The 20,111-nt window shown below is 46.4% G+C and overlaps 1 protein-coding gene across 1 annotated transcript in view; it reads left to right on the top strand.

Moving 5' to 3' along the window:
- TOX2 (TOX high mobility group box family member 2) overlaps window positions 1–20,111 on the top strand; it is a 129,659-nt gene that overhangs the window by 59,331 nt on the left and 50,217 nt on the right. The window contains exon 3 of the mRNA XM_035548221.1: window positions 16,862–17,107. Within this exon, the coding sequence (XP_035404114.1) occupies window positions 16,862–17,107 (246 nt within the window). The remainder of the gene's footprint in view (window positions 1–16,861; window positions 17,108–20,111) is intronic.

The following is a 20,111-nucleotide window of genomic DNA, read 5'->3' as shown; positions in this document are numbered from 1 at the left end:
CGTGTTGGTTGGTCCCTGACCCACCAGGACATGTGGGTTTGGACGATTTGGCAGCAATCTGTTCGTCCGTGTTGTCTGAGGCTCCTGAGTGCAGCAGGGTGTTCATGGTGGCCTCAGCTCTGGGATTCCTCCAGAAAAAAGGCTGGAATAAGCCAGCAGACCGTGCTCCTGGCTGAGCAATGCCTTGGGTGAGCCTTCTCGTGACTTGGCCTGCTGCAGACTACACAGCACAGTGGCAGAGAAGTCAGGGCCCACCATCAGGTTGTTCTTGGTACAACTTCCATTCAGGTTCCCCTAGGAACTTGTTAGGTTCCTAAGGAGTCTGATGAGTCTTTGTGTCTGAAGAAACTTGGGTTCATTTTAAATTGGACAGACGTATCTCAGGGTCTTCATGCTCTATTGCTCTTGGCTGTATATTGGCTTGTTCTGCCAGGAACAGAGGATGGTCAGAGGATGGTCACTGTTAGAGGAAATCATTGACACAAGTAGAAGGGTGTAAAAGAGGCGGTCCTGGCCCCAGGCATGGAGAAGTCCCGAATGTCCACCAGTGCCATGCTCCTTGGATTTGACCCTCTTGCCTCTGTCTCTCTCTCCTTTTTTTAAGACCCTGGTGAAGAGAAGTGAGCTTTGCACCAGCCTGAAGTTGAAAGAAAAGCTTGAACTGAGCTGGCAGCACAGTGGAAGTAGAAGCTGGAGTGCACGGTGCAGCAGGCACCTGTACTGAGATACAGGTTTTGCTCTTTCCCTGCTGTTCTTAGAGTAATACTGTGTAATTTCATACGTTGTGCTAGAGAATAAAAAATAGAGGGAAGACATTGATAGATATTAAATGCCCTTCTCAGCAGACAATTCATGAGAAATCTCATGTACTATTTTAGAATGAAAATAGAGTGGTACATGTCATTTATTATAATCAGCAGCTAATGGAAACCTTTCCAGATGGGGTTCTGGAGGTGAGCACAGCTAGAGCTGATGATCCAGGCTCGTGAATTTTGCATGAACTCTTAGGTGACAGTGAAATTTTTGAGTGATGCAGTCAGGAAGCAGTTCCTGTAACTTCATGTTAGCAACAGAAGCTTCCATTGCTGGTGTTGGCTTGGCTGTGGTATTTATATAAATAATAATAATAATAAAATCCCTTGGTGTTACAAGCAGAGCATCATCTTCAGCCCTTGGTCTCAAAGGATTCCTAAGTTGTTAACAATAAGGTGTTTGAAAAATAGCCACCAAGCATCATAGAGTGAAAAGCTAATGTAACTGAGCAGTTCCTAGACCAAATTAATAGTCTCTGTTCCTATTGCATTTTCTCTGGGGAAAGAAAGAATAGCATCTTATACAACTGAGGAGATTGTCAGGTGGTATGGAGAGTGCCTCCTAGGGACAGAAAGCTCAGAGGTTGTTGTGGTGGTTGAATTTCATGCACAGAGAAACATTTCACCAATGAACTGTGGTTCTGAAATAGATTTAGAGTTAGGGGCAAAGGCAGGAGGGAGAATGAGACCCAGGATGCATTGAAGCAGTGGTCAGATAGCAGAGGAATGGCAGCGTCCACTGCTCCTTCGAGCTCTCCCAGGTGCAGCCAGCTAGCCCTCGGGTCAGTCCAGCAGCAAGCTTGTTTTCTCTTTCCAGTGTCTTCCAAATGTTTTCTGGGCTCTGAACCAGCTCAAAGATTGTACTTGACCCAAAGGTAAGAGTCTCCGTATTAAACAGAACACCTGCAGGTAGTCCTCAGTCTGAGGGGTGCGTGATCAAAATGTGCACGAGGATCTTCACAGCTTCATCTGATCTGCTGTAACAGTGAGGTAGTCTGTATTCAGGCAAGCGTCAAATTAATAATAAAATGGCAATCAATGCAGAGGAGCATTCCAGGGCTGGAGGCAGCACAGCTCCAGCCCTTGATGGGTCCCTGGAGCTGGTGGAGCTTGGTGGGCGCGAGGAGCAGCGGGGCGATGTGCATCCCACTGGGACAGCACCTGCTGCTGCTGCTTCCTGACCCAAAGTGCTACACAGAGAAAATACTGATACTGGGAGGAGATCTGGAGGGGTGGATGCCTGAATGTTGTTTTTTTCTGGGTCCCAACACACCACGATGCTTCTCAGCGGGGCTGAAGGAATTGAGCACCTGAGGTCCCACCTTGTGTGCTGCAGGACATAGGAGGGGGGTAACTGGGACTGCTGCACAGCACCAGCTGGGGGGCACAGCTGAGCTCTGGTCAGTCTCAGTCCCGTCAAAGGGATCTGCTGGTGTGCGGGGGGACTCGCATGGCATGGGGACTGCCTCATCCCGCTCGTCGCCCGAATTGCCCACCGTGATACAGCATGACACGGAGCCAGGGCTTCCTCTGCTCGCGACTGGTGCTGAGCTCTGATAGCAGCTGTGATGAGCAAGGTTTTCTGCTGTGTCCTGTCGGGGCGTTGGTTTTGGCTCCTGTTTGTGAACACAGAGGTTTGTTTGCTTCTGGGATGGACCTCTGGGGAGTGGCTTTGGAAAATTGTTTTTATTTGGGCAAATGTAGCATGGTGAGCTGCAGAAGTATGAAAAAAATCTGGCCCAGTGCTCTTGGGATTTCCTTTCCCAACTGATTGATTACTTCTCCTGCTCCTATGCCTGTGTTTGGGTCTGCAGTCACTGCGGGGTGATTAAGTGGGGAGCCACTTATTTCCAGCAGGAAAACATTTTCCACTTTGGGTTTGGATGGAGGCCTGTGCAAACAGGAAGGCACCTCCATGGCCACAGAACAAGCCCTTTTGCTCCCTGACAGCATGGGGCTGCCCTGGGTGCTTGCAGGGTGGGCTCAGCTCCAGCCCTGCGCTGGCCTGACCAGCAGCAGAGAACTTCAGGGTTACGCATCCCGAGTGCGGCCATCCAGCTGCTTATGCTCAGGTTCCCGTCTTTGCTCCAGCATCTATGTGCTCAGGCAGTTTGGCAGGACAGCGGACATGAATTTTTATCCAGAAATGGATATTTTATTTTATTTTTTTACCCAGGCTGCTCACCTGTGAGCATGATGCAGTTGTCAAGCCCCAGCTGCTCTAACAAGGTGGTGGAACCTCATGGGGAGCGAACCTGCGAGAAGGGGCTGGCACCTGCACGTGGAGGGAGGGGTGGTTGTGTTTGCTTTTCTGCTTCTGCTGCGGGATCTGTGTAGCAGAGCCCTGTGGCATCGCCCTTCTTGAAGCCTGAGCAGCCCTGGTTGGGTGCAGCCAGCAGGTACCAGGCAGGGGAGCATGCCTACCATGGGTACCTGGGTAGAAGAGCATGCCTACCATGGGTGCCCAGGCAGGAGAGCATGTAAAGCAGGTACCCAGGATGGGAGCACGCACCAGGGGTGCCCAGGCAGGGAGTGTGCGATGCAGGTACCCATGAGAGGAGCAGCGTGGGCCCTCAGGAGGGGAGCGTGTGTACCGCCAGCCCTACGGGGCTCTGCTGCTCTGGGGAGCGTTGGGTCTTTCCCTGGCAGGTAAGGCACCAGGCCGGGCTGGTGGAGCTGAGATGGGAACTGAAAGTCAGAAAGGATCTGGAATGATGGCTTGAAAGGTGGCAAAGCTGACTCTGAGCGCTGCGTTTAGCCCATGTGCCCACCACCTGTATCACGGCTCTGCCAACAGACCTTGTGGGTCTTGTTCGTCGGTGACGCTGCTGTCATGACCAGCAGGCTCTGAGCAAGCCTGGATTAGATTTATCTCAGACTAGGAAATTTATCAGCAGTCATCAAAAGTGTCTGCGCTGAAGCTGCATGCTCAGGTCTATGCATTTGTGTACACTGTAAAGGACAAAATATGACTTGGCTTTTATTACTTTAATTAAAACATGAGTGAAGTGTATGAGATTCATATTAAATTGTATTTTCCTGGCTGCTGTGTGAAGGGCTAACTGATCTGATTACCATGAAGATTACAAACTATCAAAGTGAAAAAGAGCTTTTTGCAAGTATTTCATATTAAACCTTCAAACATAACACTTTAAGAATAATTATGGTTGTATTACTGGAAAGTGATTCATGAATTCTGAATAAATATAAGACCCTTAAAGGGAAATGTTCCAAGACCACAGTTTTCGTTCCAATCTGATGAAATTTAGTATCATTTTGCAGCTGTAGAATAAAATGGAAAAAAAATATGTACATAGACTATATTGAGTATATGTCGGACTAAACTAATGAAATTTTTTTCATCAACTCTAAGCACGCACATAGACAAATGGAATAGCCATTCTCATTTTCTATAATAGAAAGCACCAAAAGAGAAGGCAGAAAGGATCTTACTGTTCACAAGTCTTTATTCTACCCTTGATTGTTAAATAATATATTTTAAGTTCTCATATCTCGACTGCAGAATGTTTGAACTGACATTAATGGGTATATGAGAGAAAGGAGCCAGCTAAAAGAAAAAAAAGTAAGGAAGGGCTAGGATTGGGAATTTTATTAGTATTCCCAGTGGGCTGTAATAAAGATACTTTTCACACAATACAGTGAATGTTTACAGCAGACAATTTAGTTTCCTTCCAACAATTATGAGAGAAATTGAATCTCAGGAAATGTTAGTTTTCTCTAAAATTAGACATAACAATAAAGATACCCCTGCAATTTTATTAAGGAGGGAAGAAAAGAAAAGCCATCAGTCTCTGGAAGACAATTTAGCAAATTTATTTTAAGTATTCCAGCTGACTTCTAAGCCAAACAAGACAGCTATGTGGCCAAGCCCCGTGCCAGGGGCTGCTTTTCTCTCGAGGAGCTTTTTTGCCAGGCTCCAGCAATTCCCAGCACATTTTAGAAATGAGTACCCAAAAGGTGCCTGTTTCCACCGTGGACCCGGCTGGTGTAGGAGCCGCATTGCGTAAAATCAGGAAGGTGTTTGCTCACCCGAGTGTTGAAAGCTGTGTGTTTCTGCATGAACATTTGCACGCCTTCTTGCAGGTGCACTTAACTTGGATGCTTGGGCACATGCGGTGTTCCATCCACGCCGTACACGAGTGCTCTGCGTGCAGTCACGTGTGGGTTTGTACTCGTGAAGGACTAGCTAGAAAAACCCCACAAGCTCAGACTTCTAAGTTTTTCCCAAGAGAATTGGTCATGAAATGTCAAGAGGGTGAACTGCAGGGAGCCAATGGAAATTATTGGGTACTCGAATGCAACTTCAGGAATGAATTCATCGCGCTTGCACAGGGATGCTGGGATCAAACAGGGAAAGCTGCTCTGGAAAACGCAGAAAACTCTGCAGCTCTTTGAGCAGCTCGTGCTAGGGCATTTAATTGTTGAAACCCTGAGTGCTGCCATTTGAAGACGCAGTGCGAGTCCTCTGCTTTTCCTGGTTTCCAGACTTCTGTATCAGGAATGTTTGTTGTTTCCGTGCAATTCTTGGTTGCCAACTTCTGTCTCATGGATTCCAATCTGGAAAGGGATTTCTGTTGTTTGATAGCAAGAATAGGAATGGGAGGAGAAACAGTGAAAGCTTACAGTGTAGCTTCTTTAGCAATCTCCCTTGAGAAGATCTGTCCCATTTTGGTCGTATTTGAGCAGGACCTAGGATGATGCTTTTTGGTAACACCCAGCAGGACTCTGGGGTACCCAGTTTGGTGCCACTATGACCAATAGAAGCACTCATCTCTGAGTTTGTGGAAATACTTAGGTCTTGCCAGGACGTGGGTTTGAAAGATGGCAGCGGAAGCCCTGGAGTATGCTGGGTGAATCTGAATTTTTACCTTGGGGTCGGTGTTCTGGCTTTGTTACCTGCAGCCCTGTTGTGTTCAGAGCCTCCTGCAGGTTAGCAGGACCAGGTTTCTGGTTTTGGACCTTCCACCTCTGTCCATCTCCCTTGGGACAGTTCAGGTTCCACCTGGCATGCTGTAAACAAGTAAAAATAATAGAAGAACCTCTCCAGCTGCTTAACGAATGAAGTGTTTCAGTTATTTTGCCCTCCAGATAGCTGGGGTTGGTTGTCTGTGGATGCAGCTGCTAATGAAGCTCCTCCCGCCTCGTGCCTTGTGTGTTGGGTTGGGTTTTTCATGGTGTTGGGATGACAACGACCATGCTGGTGTTGATGTGTCCTCTTGCACCTTCACTTCCTCTGCAACGTTCACCCCTGTGTCAACGAGTGCTCTGCATTGTCTCCAGAGCTGCCAGTGCCCACAGCTCTCCTTTCTCACCATGAGCATGGGGGCTAACCCCAGCTGCGGACTCCTGGCTCTGACCAGCACGTTGGTGGCCCAGCTGTCCTTCTAAGTAGATGATTGTCATCATTTCAGGAAAACAGAGGTATTTTGGTTGTTAATTTGATTATTTTCATTTTTCTCTTCCTCCTGAAAGGATGATACCTGCCCTAGCTACTCATTCTGTCCAGGTCACTTAATGCTTTAGATGGTGTTTGATGAGCATCTGTGATTTAAGACTCACAGCAATGTGTGTGTTCCTGGCTTTTTTTAGATACCACACATAAGCCTGTTTTTATTAAAAAAAAAAAAAAAAGAGAGAGAATTGTTAAAGATAAAATCTGCTTGTTTCCCAAAATTCACATATTGGAGGCTTAAGGCTGAGATTTTCACACCTACACTGGGGATTTGGATACTTGGCCATGCACCATGTTACAGTTCACACAATTTTGTCATGAGTCTCTTGGTGCTTCATGCTTTCCCTAACAGCCCAGCACCTTTGTGCTCTTGTGACATGACAGCTTCTGCTTTAGATAAGTGCGTAAATGAATAAATTCTGGCACTTGTGGTTGTGGAGAAAGGCTTGTAACTGTGGCTCTGAGCAGCTCAGTAAACTCAAAAGAAGTAGAGAGAGATCCTAGGTGATGTTCTTGACATCTCATGGACAAGGAGGGCTCATCCTAGGTATTTAGGGTCTGCAAAGAGCGAACCATCCCAATCCCATAGGAAATCTTTAGTTTCTCCTTTGCCCTACCAACCTGGGTCATATTTAGCTACAAACCAACATTGCCTGGCCTGGCTTTGGTGGAGGCAGCACCCACCTGAACCTAGTCCTTGAGCTTGAAATCAGGGCAATGCTCTCTCTGTCTTGTCTCGGGATTGACTTGCAAAACTGACTCAGAGGTGCCTGGCTTTGGCGCTTCACCTTCACAGGGCCAAATTCTGGGGCTGAGGGTCTTCAGGATATCGTGGGAGGCTGATTTGTTGCTCTGGGGCTCTCCGTTAATTTCCTTTTCCCATTTCGACAACTTCCTGGCAGTCTTAAATGTTTTCTATGGGATGGGCTGATAAAGGATTTCAAGTTCCTTTTGGGCATGGGAGGAGAGAGGGGAGGGGGAGAAAGTGGCATTTCACAAAGCATTGATATGTTTTTAATTTTAATAAAAATAAAAGAACAAGGTAAGCAGCACCTTAGCTGCTAAGGTGACAGGCGCTTAAGGAACGCTGAATAAATACATAAAACATATTTGCTGAAGGCATTTGTCATTGGAAGTTTAAACATTAAACATGCCTGCTTTGCCTGATACTGTAATAAAGCAAGGATGTTCGAAAAGCCATTAGTGGTGCTCTGACTACAGCTTTACATCGTCACTGGATGTACCATGGAAGCTGCATCATATCAGCGATGCCTCAGCAAGTTTTGCACCCAGAAGGAAAAATAGGTGAATTCTGGGAGGGATTTCAATGTAGCCTTGGTCTTCCTTTTGTAGTCCATAGTTTCATACTGACTGTTTTGGTATTGTTTCCTCACGAAGTGCTGGGGCACATCCGTGTGAGGCAGCATCTCTGCCATTGTCCCGGTCAACCCAGGCTGAACAAGAGCTGCCTCCGGGCCTGGTGGCACAAATAAACAGGCTTGTGTCTTTACTTTTTTAAATTACAGGCTAAGGAGGAACACAGATACTCAATCCATTAAGAAATAACTAGGTGGGTGATTCACTACCATTTGTGTAAATGGCGCTAACTCTGGTCTGCCTGCACAATTTATTAATACTTCACGGGAGGAAAAAAAAATTATTTTAATCTCATAATGGATGATGAGCTGTGAAATTGCTTCTGCAGCAGCTGGGCACCCTGGGGGAGGTGCTAGCTCGCACCACATTATGCAAGTTCTCCCCACATCCATGCCTTCCTCGTGCTAATCACACACGTCAAGTCCGGGCGATGGGGAGGGGGCTGCCTCTGCTGCTCTTGAACTTATTACCTTTTTTCTTCATACACACATACAATTACTTCTCAATTTGCTTTGGGGTCCCAAGTGTGAATTTGGAAGTGCGTGGGCTCAAAGTCCAAGCACATTCGTGGTGAGTGATGCTTTGGACTTCAAAGGTCCCAGCCCTGGCTCACATTAAGTAACCAGGAATTTAACAAACACACTGGGGCTGTCCCCAGTCTGTGACTTCATCTGGCTGTTACCCTCGCTTCTCAGGCAAGAGTACCAAGAGCAGGTACTGTTGAGCTCTGCCTTCATAGGCTTGGACTGGGATCGTGAGTGGTGCCGGTGCTCTGAATGCTGTGGAGTTTAGTCTGAGTACTGAGATGGCACTTAACATAAAGGCAGGTGGGCAGGTGGCACAGGACTTTGTTTGCAAATTTGTCTTTGCTGATAAAAAAAGAAAGCATAGAACACAGAGTGGTTTGGGTTGGAAGGGACCTTAAAGCCCACTCAGGCCCAACCCCTGCCACGGGGTGCATGCCACCTCTGCTGCCCATGTGCATGGCTAGGGCCTCTCTTTTGAGATAAAACTGAAAAGCTTAACTACAAAGCACCCATATGAAGTGTGGCACAAAGGCTTTCTACCCTTAACCACACGTTTTCAGTTTTAAACACAAGGGAAATACGAAGATGAAAACTGAAAGGGGACGAGTATGGTGCTGAATATAGTTTTCTTCCTGCTCTGGGTCTTTCTTGCTCAAACGAAGCCAGGTTGAATTAATTTCTTAGAGTGCTTTTCACTAATTCTTCCCTGCATGCACTCCATTACTGTTTTCAGGCTGCCTTATCTCTTGACCTGCTTACAGTACATTATACATCATTATGTAATGCACCCTTGGCTCAACGCGAAATACCAAATTCATCCAGTCCAACAATGAATTTCTGTGAAGTGCGCTGATCTTATTATGCAAGTTCAGTATGCCATGAGACAAAAAAGGCAATTATGTAAAATCCGTACTCCTCAAATAATTCCCAGAAATGCATGATATTCTTGAGTAGACTATTATCATATTCCTTGTATTGACTTCCAGCCAAGAGACCAGGAAAGCAAGGAGAAGAGTTTATATTTGGCTGGCCCAGTCAGTCTAATTTTAGATCCCCATGGCTCCTCTCTCACTGGGCTCACAGTCCCTCCAGAATATATTTTAAAATCAAGCAAAATCATTATATACAATTGTAAGGAGGCTGATTGTAAAACAGATGACAGAGGATATGCTTTGCTGACACGGAACAGAGCTTGCACATCTCCTAGCTTCCCCTGGAGCACTGCCACGTTTGCTTTGAAAGACTAGGTAAGAATAGCTACAAAAACATGCTGAAATGAGACAGTTCTCTCCTATCAACAACGAGGGCAGATATTGAAGCTAAATATTGCTACAGGTCATCCAGGAGCAACTGTGCATCAGATATGCCTCATAGTCCTGGTCCTGCTTTATGAAGATAGAATAAAGGGTTTTCAGGAGCTCCAGTTATTGCCAGTGTTTGCATAAGCCAATGTTGAAGGCTCGTGACAATGCTGTCAGCAGACTTTGAGCCTTACTACCCCCTGTATTTGGTTGGATGGTGAAGGTCTTAGCTGTAGGAACGTGGTGTTGCCTCCGGTGCTGGACATGGGGATCAGATGTGGCACCTCCACGTGGGTCCCATCGTGGCTCAGGACAGCATGGGGCAATGCCTAGCCACGCTCTGACTCAGAAATCTGGCATCTCGGAGAAGTAACAGCAGCAAATCCGCAAAGCAGTAGTTTGGGGCATATTCTGTAAGGAGCACGGGGAGCTACCTGCTGCTGGATGTTGTTTTCAAGAACCTAATGGTAATGTAAGGAGGTGGAAGGATGGTAAAAACAGATGAGAGAGGTGAAATGGAGAGGTATGAGCTGTTCTGGTCTCTGAGGAGCTTCAGGGAGTGTTCTCCAGGGATTTGTATATCTCCTCCGAAATGCTGGCTAATTTTTAGGTCAGTGTGCTTGCCCAGAAGAACCACTGATCTGACTGAGTTTTTGGGAGAACAGTACGTGCTTGTGGGTTCCCACCCCTCCCTGCAAGCAGTTCCTGGGCTTTTCTGCCCAGGGTGCAGAAAAGTCGGGGAACGAAAGGAGGAAGGGTTGAGAGCTGTGGTGGATTGCATTTTTCTTCCTCTTTATTCCTGGGGGTAACTACTTCCAAAACTCATTTCTGCCTGTGTCACTGGGGACTGAGGTTTCTTCCTTCCTTCAGAAGGATAACGCAGCATTACCAATCCTTTATATACCGCTGCATGCTGCACTGCTGCTCCCGTGCATGTCTGTCTGCCTTTATGGTATCTGTAACCTTTTCTTGAACCAGAGATTTTCCTGAACCAGAGCCCTTTGGGATCAGTGTGGGTTTTCCTGGATACATTTTTAATAAACACAATAATTTGACTGCACGCCCATTACCTACCCCTGTTTGTTCTATGGGATAGTCATTTCCATGCCTGCAAAAAACAGTAATTCATGGGGCAATCAGAGGAAGAATGACAACCAGGACAAAATTGGTATGTGCTGTGATAAGCTAGTCCATCTTCAGCATCATGCACTGTAGCTTTATGTATTGCCCATAAATAATGGCCTCGAAAAGATATTAAATCTTTAGGAAAAATCAAGTCTAATTGTAACTATATTTTTGTTTTTCATTTTGGTTTATATACAGTATATGACTTTTGCAGAGACATTTTTATTCCGTGAAAATGACAGGGCAACAAGAAGCCATAATTGCACTGATTTTTAGAAGTGCCTGCATTACTACAGATCTGATGTACTGCAAGACATGAATCAGAAAAATTCTATTAAAAAATCTCTTGAATGGCTGACACAGGAGTATTATCCACGATGATTAATTTGACTTGGTCATTATGAACACAGACAAGTCTGACAAAATTGCATTTCATTCCCCACTGAATTCATAAAATCACTATACACATAATAAGAAGTTATAGTTGTGTGCTATCCACTATTCTTGACAGGATTCCAGTTCTGGATAAGATACTGATTAAAAAAAAAAAAAAAGGATGGGGGGAGTTGGGAGCCTTTTTAAAACCTACAATAGTGCTGATTTCTTTTGCTATAAATTGTTCGTAGAACTCCATTATTTTTAGCTTTTTGTGGTGAGGTGGTGATGCAGGTCAACCACAGCTTGGACAATGTAAAAACTGAATATAAGATCAAAGGTTATTGGGGCCAAAGTGTGAATGTTTAGGACCCTGGTCTCTCTCTTCTGTGCACATGTGGTTTTATGAAACTTGTGTAAAAGGCTTTTTGTGCAGTGCCGAACTTGGCTGAAACCATCCAGGAGGCTCAGCTGTGAAGGCTCTGTAATTCCTTGGGATTTGTGTCTCAGGGAGAGGGGACAAAGCCCATGTAAAGTGAAGAGGTAAATGTCCAGCTCCATCCCAAGGTAGTGCTGCCCGGTGGCACTGAGGTGGAGCCTGGCTCTCTGCCTTCATTTGCTTTAGCATGCAGAACCTGCATTGAAGCAATGAAAGGAGGAAACTTGGGGAACATTGAGGTGTTTGATCAGTTGTTCTTTGGGTGATCCAAGCATTTGTCTGGGCTTTCAGTCCCACACTGCAGGTGAGGAAAAGGAGCACAGAGAGAGGCACCAGCAGGCCGGCAGGACCCAGCTTGCTGTTGCTGCCTCCTGCTCTGCTGGGCTCACAGCCTTGCGGCATGCCTGAAGGTTGCTGGAGGCTGTGCAGACACAGCCGGTGCACATTTATGTTCGTTTATGTTCATTTATGTCCGTACGTTAAGGTTTCGTTTGTCCCTTTTCAACTGCATTCCCTCAGTCAAAAACCTGAGCACATGAAAATGGATGTAAAGGGGGCTGGGAATGCTTCAAAGACAATTTGTAGTTAATAAATACTTCCTTACAGTATTTATCCAACTCTACCCAAGTAATTCATTGGCCCCGCTATTCACAGACAGGATCTCCATGTGCAAAGATGAGGCAAATCAATTTCCATTCCTAAGCCCCAGAGCCACTGACGTGGAAAATCAGCACTGCTTCGTGCCTTGGCACGGGGCTCTGGAAGGCGCGGGTGGGAACGCAGCCCGGGATGTCCCCGCTCAGGGAGCAGCGAGCTGTTTGCCCTGCCAGCCCCATCGTTCCTCTGGGGTTTGCAGCATCTGGGTGATTTCCATCTCCTCCTGCCACCCGAGCCAATGGTGCTGACCCTCTGGCTTTGGTGCTTCGCGCTGAGTAGAGAAACTCCACAAGTGCAGTTCATGTGTAGGAGAAATGCATCAAAATTCCCTTCTTGCAAATGTTGTGACAGTGCTGAGCAGCATGTGTGTGGTAGGAGAGCTGTTTGGAGTCTTGCAAGGAAGTAAGGGGGTGCTTGATGTCATTGAGCATTGATTTTCTTTTTTTTATTATTATTATTATGTTTGGACTCTTTTTTCCTCTTTATATGGCTCAGGATCTTCTCTTAACTTGGTGTGTCAAGCTTGTGTGGGACGAGCACTGGCACAGAGTGAATCCTTTTTTTTACATTTGTAAGAGAAATTGGGAAAGTCTGTATGAAAAGCCCATGAGTTTATCTGGCTGGTCCCATGCACCATCCAGCCTTGGCACACAAACACCCCAAACAGCCCCACGTTGTGCCGCTGTCCCTACACCACCCAACCTCCGTGCCCTCCGTGCTCTTCACGTGCACCATGAGCACAAGCTGTGGTGGCATGCCCTTGGTCACCCTGTTCAGCACTACAAATAGCCATGTTTTCCTTGCTTTGCAGACTTCCCAGTCTGGTTTTGGTTTGCTTAGACCAAATCTGTCCTACCTAATGTCTGAAATGCCCAGAGGGTCACGGTCCTAAGGCGGTAAGCTCTTGTGTTAGCTACGGGAAAAGCTTAGTTAGCAGGTGAGGGATGGTGCATAGTCCGTGCTGTTTTGTGCCATCTGGATGATTAGGGTGGGATGGATCACACCAGTCGATGTATTTCCATGTACCTTACTGGGAATAAATTTTCTTTCTTAGGCTTGTATTTACTGTTGAGTGTTATTTGACAGGGCAAATATTTACCTGTGATAATGCTGCAAATCTCTATCGCTTCCACTGCGAATAATATTTCTCTGAATCAATGCTTGGCTGCGACTTCTGGATCCTCATGGATAATCACACAGAACATGACTCAGTGGAGAATTGGGGTCACTGGATGTTTGCCATGCTTCTGCGGAGAGCGGTTCCCAGGTCCTTGGTCAAGTCATGCCCTCCATGATTAATAGCAACGTGCAGTGGAGAAGTGGTGCTGGCTAGCTGTAGAGGGTTTTGTAAAGGCGGACAGTGCTTCCCCCTTCTTCCAAGAGGGGAAAGGCAGGAGAAAGCTAACGGCTTAATTTGTGGATGCTCGATGCTCGTTGCTCCCTCCTGAGCTACCTGCACGGTGGGTTCTCGTGCAGTTTCCAGCCTGCTCGTTGCTGGGTACTTACAGCCCAGGGTGAGAGCTACTTGCTTCTCCCCTTGACCCACAGCAATTTTCAGGTGCAGCTTGAAGGCGTGTGGAGATGATGTCCCCAACTTGATGCACCGATAATTCAGGTGCTTATCTAGGCATACGGAAGAAGATCCAGTTTTAGTGTTAAAATTCAGGTTTCCCATGCGTGGGACACAGGAGGCAAGAGAGGAACCAGCTCATTCCCCTCTAAAGCTCTCAGTTCTCCCTGTGCTGTGTTCAGCTCCGTTTCCATACAGGGCACCCCTTAACTGCACCCATAAACGTGCACCGCAGAACTGCCTGCGCCATGGTTGCTCCCTTGTGACCTTCTCCTGCCACAGGGGCTGGTAGGAACCAGGGCCTTCCTCACCCATTGCTGTCCCCATGATGAAGGGGCAGAGGGAGGGAACCGTGGCACAGAAAGGGTGGTAGAGAAGCTGCATGGAGTAAGGGACACGTCTCTCCATGTCCCCACACCCCTCCATCCTCTGCCTGCGAGTCTGTTGGTGGATGGAGGTGGTCTTTGTCACTGGGACCTCTGTTCAAGCTCAGATTTCAGGAACTGTTTTTAAACACGGCTCTGATGCCGTGAGAGATGGGCTGTATCTGCTACAATGCTATCCTGCAGCACTGCGGGGTGAGCCGGTCCATGCCCTGCAGCACAGCGCCCATAGCCTGGGCACAGAGACATGTGGGGACCTGCCGGCGAGGAGGGAGTCAGGAAAGTGGCATCTCAGAGACGGGTAGCATCTCTGAGAGATGCTTGGTCAGATGCTTGGTCAGAGATGGGTGGCATCTCTGAGAGGGCTTGGTCCTGCTTCTCCATCCTTCGCTTTGAGGGGTCCGACCTTCAAAGCAGCGTCCGGCTGCCCTGCAGTGCGAGCCAAGGCTTGGCAAGTAGAGGCTTGTTGTTTCAGCTGATTTCAGTGTTTTAATCTGAAGGGGAATAATGTGTAATCACAACAACTGTCATCCGCTTGTCAGCGGAAAAGCCTAGATCTCCCGTGTCTGCTGTGTGCACCGCGACAGGCAGCCTTTTAGCAGGGCGAGCTTCCTCGCGCTTGCCTTTGGAGTCCTGGTGGGATGAATGGGCTCCGACCAGCTCATTAATCTAATTTGTAATGTATCCTTATAACGTATAATTGGCTGTTTAATTTAATTCAAATTAACATAAGAATAGAAAACAGAATCTGCAGCAGAGCCCACGTGGTGGTGGGAAGGGGCGTTGGGTGTCGCTGGCAGGAGACTCAAGACGACGGCTTCTGTGCACGCGCCGCGAGACCACCCTTGGTGGGCACGGATACATCCCCTCAGCTGTGCCTGTAGTCACCAGGTGCCACAATAAACCATCCCCCTGTCCCACCCTTCCGAGTATCTGTCTGCCTCTTCTCCCTTCCCTATCTTCCTAGCGATCTCTTTAAAACACATATAGCGTAAAGGCAGCCTGTTTTGGAAAATCGCTCTTAGTGGTGTGGTGCGAAAGCTGGCAGGCGCCGAGGCTGATTATGTTGATTGGATATTGTCTAATCTGATTTTGATTGTGTACAGCTTTGATTGTAATTTTGATATGTCTGCACAATACTGTAGCTCTTCGGAAAACTTTGTGAGTTAAACAGAGCTTTTTTTTTTCTTTTTTTTTTTTTTTTTCCCAGGCTGAGAAGAGCAGGGGCAGGAACGTGCAGGGGGAGCGGGGCTTTCATGCTCCTCACAAAACCGCCTCAAAGCCCTTTCGTGAGCTGCTCTGCAGCAACACGAGCAACTTGTAGTTTTGAAGAGAGCTTTAGGAAACTTTGAGTGGGTTTTACATAATTTAGTTAAGTACAGCAAAGCCACTTGCTTATATACCTGATACCAAAATAAACCAGTTGGAGGAACAAGTTTGCTGTGCAATGATTTATTTAAATCCCTTTCCGTAAAGTACCGAGTGAAATCCTCTTAAATAACTGGGGAAGAATTGATATACCTCGAAGAGTGTAGCCCAAGTGAAAACTTTACTAGACGTATTAAATGGGATATGTCTGTCTGCTTTTGTGTGCAGCCTCTCATCCCCCTTACCTTTCCAGCACAATGCCACTGCTAGACAGAAGCTGGCTGGAAAAACAGCTGGGCTTGAATTTCCCCTGAACAATAACTGTTGGTACAGAGCTAGCTTAGCCCTGGCTCCGTCTTATATTTCTTGTGTACTCATATTTCCCCAAAGCTAGTAGGAATTTCATGTGAACATGAGCAGTCATCTGGTATGTGCAGCATATGCGCTCTTCTCTGTTTTTATGATGGGATGAGGGGAGACAAGAGGTGTGTTTCACCTCAGCTGCCTCTCCTACTGACTTCTGAATTCTGGTTAAATATGTGTTTTATTTTATTTTATTAAGGGTTTTCTCCCTGCAGCCTGGGGTGATGAAGAGCACGAACCTGAGTGTGAGCTCTGGGGCAATGGATTAATAAAGCCTGCAATGTTCAACTGGTTTTGCACACGTCTGGGGTTTTGCTCTTAAATCGAGTATTAAGTCAAAATCCAACCATGAAACTAGGTGATCTGAGAAATTTAGCTTAAAATCCATGTGTGTAATACTATGGCTAATCAGAATTTCATATGCTATAATAATATGTGAAACAGTAGATGTTTAGAATAAGCCTCCTCTGCCAGACACTCATTATATTCTGCTTTGATAATTAATAATTTTGGATAGACTCACACTTAAGTTATGAAGCAAATATGTTTTTGTCTGATGTGAAAACTCTTGCAGAGGTGCAATAATATCTTCTTTTCATTGGGATGCTTAAATGTATACAGACCTCCAGAAAACATGGGAAGCAAAAGGACGAACATCTCTGCACCTTCATGGTGAGCTTGAGGGAGCACCAGTAGGGAGCAGAGGGCGTGCTTATCTAAACCAGATCTGGATCAGGCCGTAAGGAAGGACAAACCTCCATGTGGGGCACCACCAGGCAATCCTTCTTTAGAGGAGTTTAGAAGTTGTGCTAATGGGTTGCAGCAGGGGTGAGGGGGACAGTGGGGGATGTTGCAGAAGAATTGGAGGCTTGCAAGAACCTGTGGTGTCCCACAGCAGATAGTGCAGTTCTCACTGCCTGGCTCCTGCGTGGTTACGACCTGCTGATGTCCAGGGCTGGAGCTGTCTCTTTTATTACACCAAAAATGTTTTCACTACAATGTGCTTTTGTGTTTCTTGCACAAATAATCATTTTCATTTGCTGGAGCGACAAGGCAGTGACACGTTGCAAAATGTCTTTTTTGTGTTTTAGACATACAATGGTCAGAATGAGAATAACGAGGACTATGAAATCCCACCCATAACGCCTCCCAATCTCCCCGACCCTTCACTCCTGCACTTGGTGGACCATGAAACTGGATATCACTCCCTGTGCCACAGCCTGCCTCCGAACAGCCTGATACCCGCCTACCCCTACCAGAACATGGACCTGCCAGCCATCATGGTCTCCAACATGTTGAGTCAGGACGGGCATCTTCTCTCCAGCCAGCTACCCACGGTCAGTGACTTTCCCCTCTTTTTACCTTTTGTTAAAGCCGCTCTGTGCATCATGCTGTGAGCTGATTGAATGGAGAAGGACATTAATGAGGGGGTGTTTGCACCAGGGGCTGGGAAGAGCCCGTGATGCAGCCTTGCCTTGCTGCACTACCACCCACTGCTGTTGATGACCGTGTTCATGGTGCCAGTTTTGTTTCCAGCTTGATGTTTTCCCAAGCCCTGATAATTGCCCAAGAGCAGGTGGGAGGGTTGTTTTCCTCTGGGTTCGTGATGTCCTCACTGAACCGAGCCCCACGTGGCCAGCAGGAGCCCCCTGCTTGTCACCCCTGCCCCACAAAGGGAGAGCTTCCCTATTGATTTCAAGGAGACCAAGATCCCTCCTTGCACTTGCGAGCTCAAGTTGCCTTTTGGCTCACACCATGGTAAGGTGATACCTTGCAAAGTTTCAAATGATGCTTCCATAGGAATAAATAAAAAGGGAATAGTGAAGTAAAGGCAGCTCTGGGAAGAAACTTTGGGGATAATTAGACCTTAGGACTTTTCTGTAGAGGCAGCACTGAGGAAAGGTTGTGACTTGGTTTTGACACTGGTATTGAATTAATGCTGGAGCTGTTTAATAATATTTTCCTCTTTAGCACATTTAGCCCTATGGTTAGTTTTCTGTGTTGTTTCTCTAGATCATTGATTTTCATGGGTGCTGTTGAAAGGCATCGATATCAAACAGAGTTAATTTTACTTATTAGCATTGCCTGCAAGCCTGCAACTGTGCTAGCTAGAGAGCATTTGGTGTCGATTGCTTGAATAGATAATGGTCTGAAAGGTAGTGATATTTAAATATTTAAGTGGGATATTATCTCTTAGTCTAGGAAAATCCCAAGGCTTTCTAAAGTCTTGGTGCGTCTCCAAGTTGCGTGGTTAGTGTGTTTAAGAAAAATATCATCTTCTGCCCATCAATATTGAACACGGGCATATATCTATGAAATTAAATATTACTTAGGTCTCTGTGTTAGCTTTTAGGTTCTTAGGTGATTAAAACATTCATTTCTGAGACAAAAAGAGTCAATTTCAGATGAAATATTTTTCCCTAGTTTAATTTAAAGCACAGCCCCTTTTCCTGACCCCTATTTTCATAACACGATAATTTTATCCTGTGTTGATCATCTCATTTTTGAGAGGTGATATTGCACTTATAAATCACTTTCTAAAATACCTAAAGAAACAAGAACAGTGGGATTTATTAAGCAGCTTCCGTACGTCTGAAATAATTTATTTTGGAGTAGTCCTTGGGAAATGTTCTCTTTCTTATTTTATGGTACTGTTTTACAAATGCAGCATTGTGACAATAAATCAGGACTGAACCAGAGAAGATAAGAAGGGGACTTAGTGGGCTGTAAACATAGAATAGAGAGATTAAGATTTGTTTGCCCCTTACCACTAAAATAAAAAATCCACTGAACCCTGAATTTTCCAGCCAATAGCAAATTGAAAGTGTTTAGTTTTGAGTGGAAACCTCTGGAGCCATAATACGTCTTCAAAGGTCCCAGCAGCAAAGGAAGTAGATCAGGGAGTGAACTGTGTTGCAGTTTTAGGTCAAAATTAAATCCTGCCTTACCTTCCCAAAAAAGCCTTTTTTCCATGCCATCATACATGAACTGCAGAAACAGTTTCTAGCCCTTTTCTTCATTACCAGCTTTGGTTTTGGTTGCCCAAAATTGAGCCCCTGTCACTCCAACACAGCCCCAAAATGTAGGATCCATCCCACAGCACATGTGTAGTTCCATAATTCCTATTGGCATTAATGGGGGCATGCACATGAAGAAAATCTAAAATCCAAGAGACAGAACAGGTTTTTAAACCGATATCATAAATACCTCCTGCCCGCATGCCCGCTGAGCCATAGCCCTCTTGGCGATGGCCTCATGAAGATGCTTCAAGCATCACTGCTGGGCATCGCAGGACATGACCTGCTCCAAACCTGCCCAAAAGTTCACCACGTTCAGGTGGGTGTTTGCAGCAGGAAAACTCCAGATCAAAACAGGGGCTTGTTTGTTCGCACTTCCAGAAAGAAGAGGATGTTTTGTGACACAGGCAGGGATGAGAAGCCCAGCTGGGAGTGCTGCAGAGGAGGCACATGGAGGTTTTGCCTTTGGTCCAGGACAGATGCTGTGTTGTAGTTTGTACTGCTTTTTGTGCACACAGCTATTGGACCTGGAGCACAAGCCCTGTGAGGAGCGGCTGAGGAAGCTGGGGGTGTTTAGTCTGGAGAAGAGGAGGCTCAGGGGAGACCTCATTGCTCTCTGCAACCACCTGAAAGGAAGGTGTGGGGAGCTGGGGGTCAGCCTCTTCTCACAGGTAACCAGTGATAGGACTAGAGGGAATGGCCTCAAGTTGCACCAAGGGAGGTTCAGGTTGGAAATGAGGAGACATTTCTTCTCAGAATGAGCAGTCAGGCATTGGGACGGGTTGCCCAGGGAGGTGGTGGAGTCACCGTCGCTGGGGGTGTTCAAGGGAAGGTTGGACGTGGTGCTTAGGTACAGGGTTTAGTGGGTGACATTGGTGGTAGGGGGATGATTGGACCAGATGATGTTGGTGGTCTATTCCAACCTTAGTGATTCAATGATTCTATGATTCTTGCGTTGGATGCCCTGTCTTTTGGTTGGAATACAATAACAATGAGCAATTCAAGGTAAAATGTTTAGAGATGGTAAGACTTGTCCTCTAAAATAGTAGCTAGAGCTTTGGGATTTTTTAAGGCATCCTCATGAAAAATCTCAGGCTGCTGAAAAAACATGAGCAAGGACAGTGGGGATGGAGCACGCTTTGCTCTGCTCTGCCCCATGGACGAGCTCGACCTTTCCATCATGTGGTCCTTGGCCACTGTTTCTGTCACTTTATTTCCTTATTACTATTTTCCATCAGTTTTTACAAGTCCAGGAACTTTTCAGACACTGAAGATAGGATGAAGGGATATGGAGGGGAGAAGGGATGGGTGAAAAAGAGAGATG

The sequence above is a fragment of the Cygnus atratus genome, chromosome 16 (assembly GCF_013377495.2).
Source record: "Cygnus atratus isolate AKBS03 ecotype Queensland, Australia chromosome 16, CAtr_DNAZoo_HiC_assembly, whole genome shotgun sequence".
NCBI lineage: Eukaryota > Metazoa > Chordata > Aves > Anseriformes > Anatidae > Cygnus > Cygnus atratus.
This window is presented reverse-complemented; position numbering and strand designations above follow the sequence as displayed.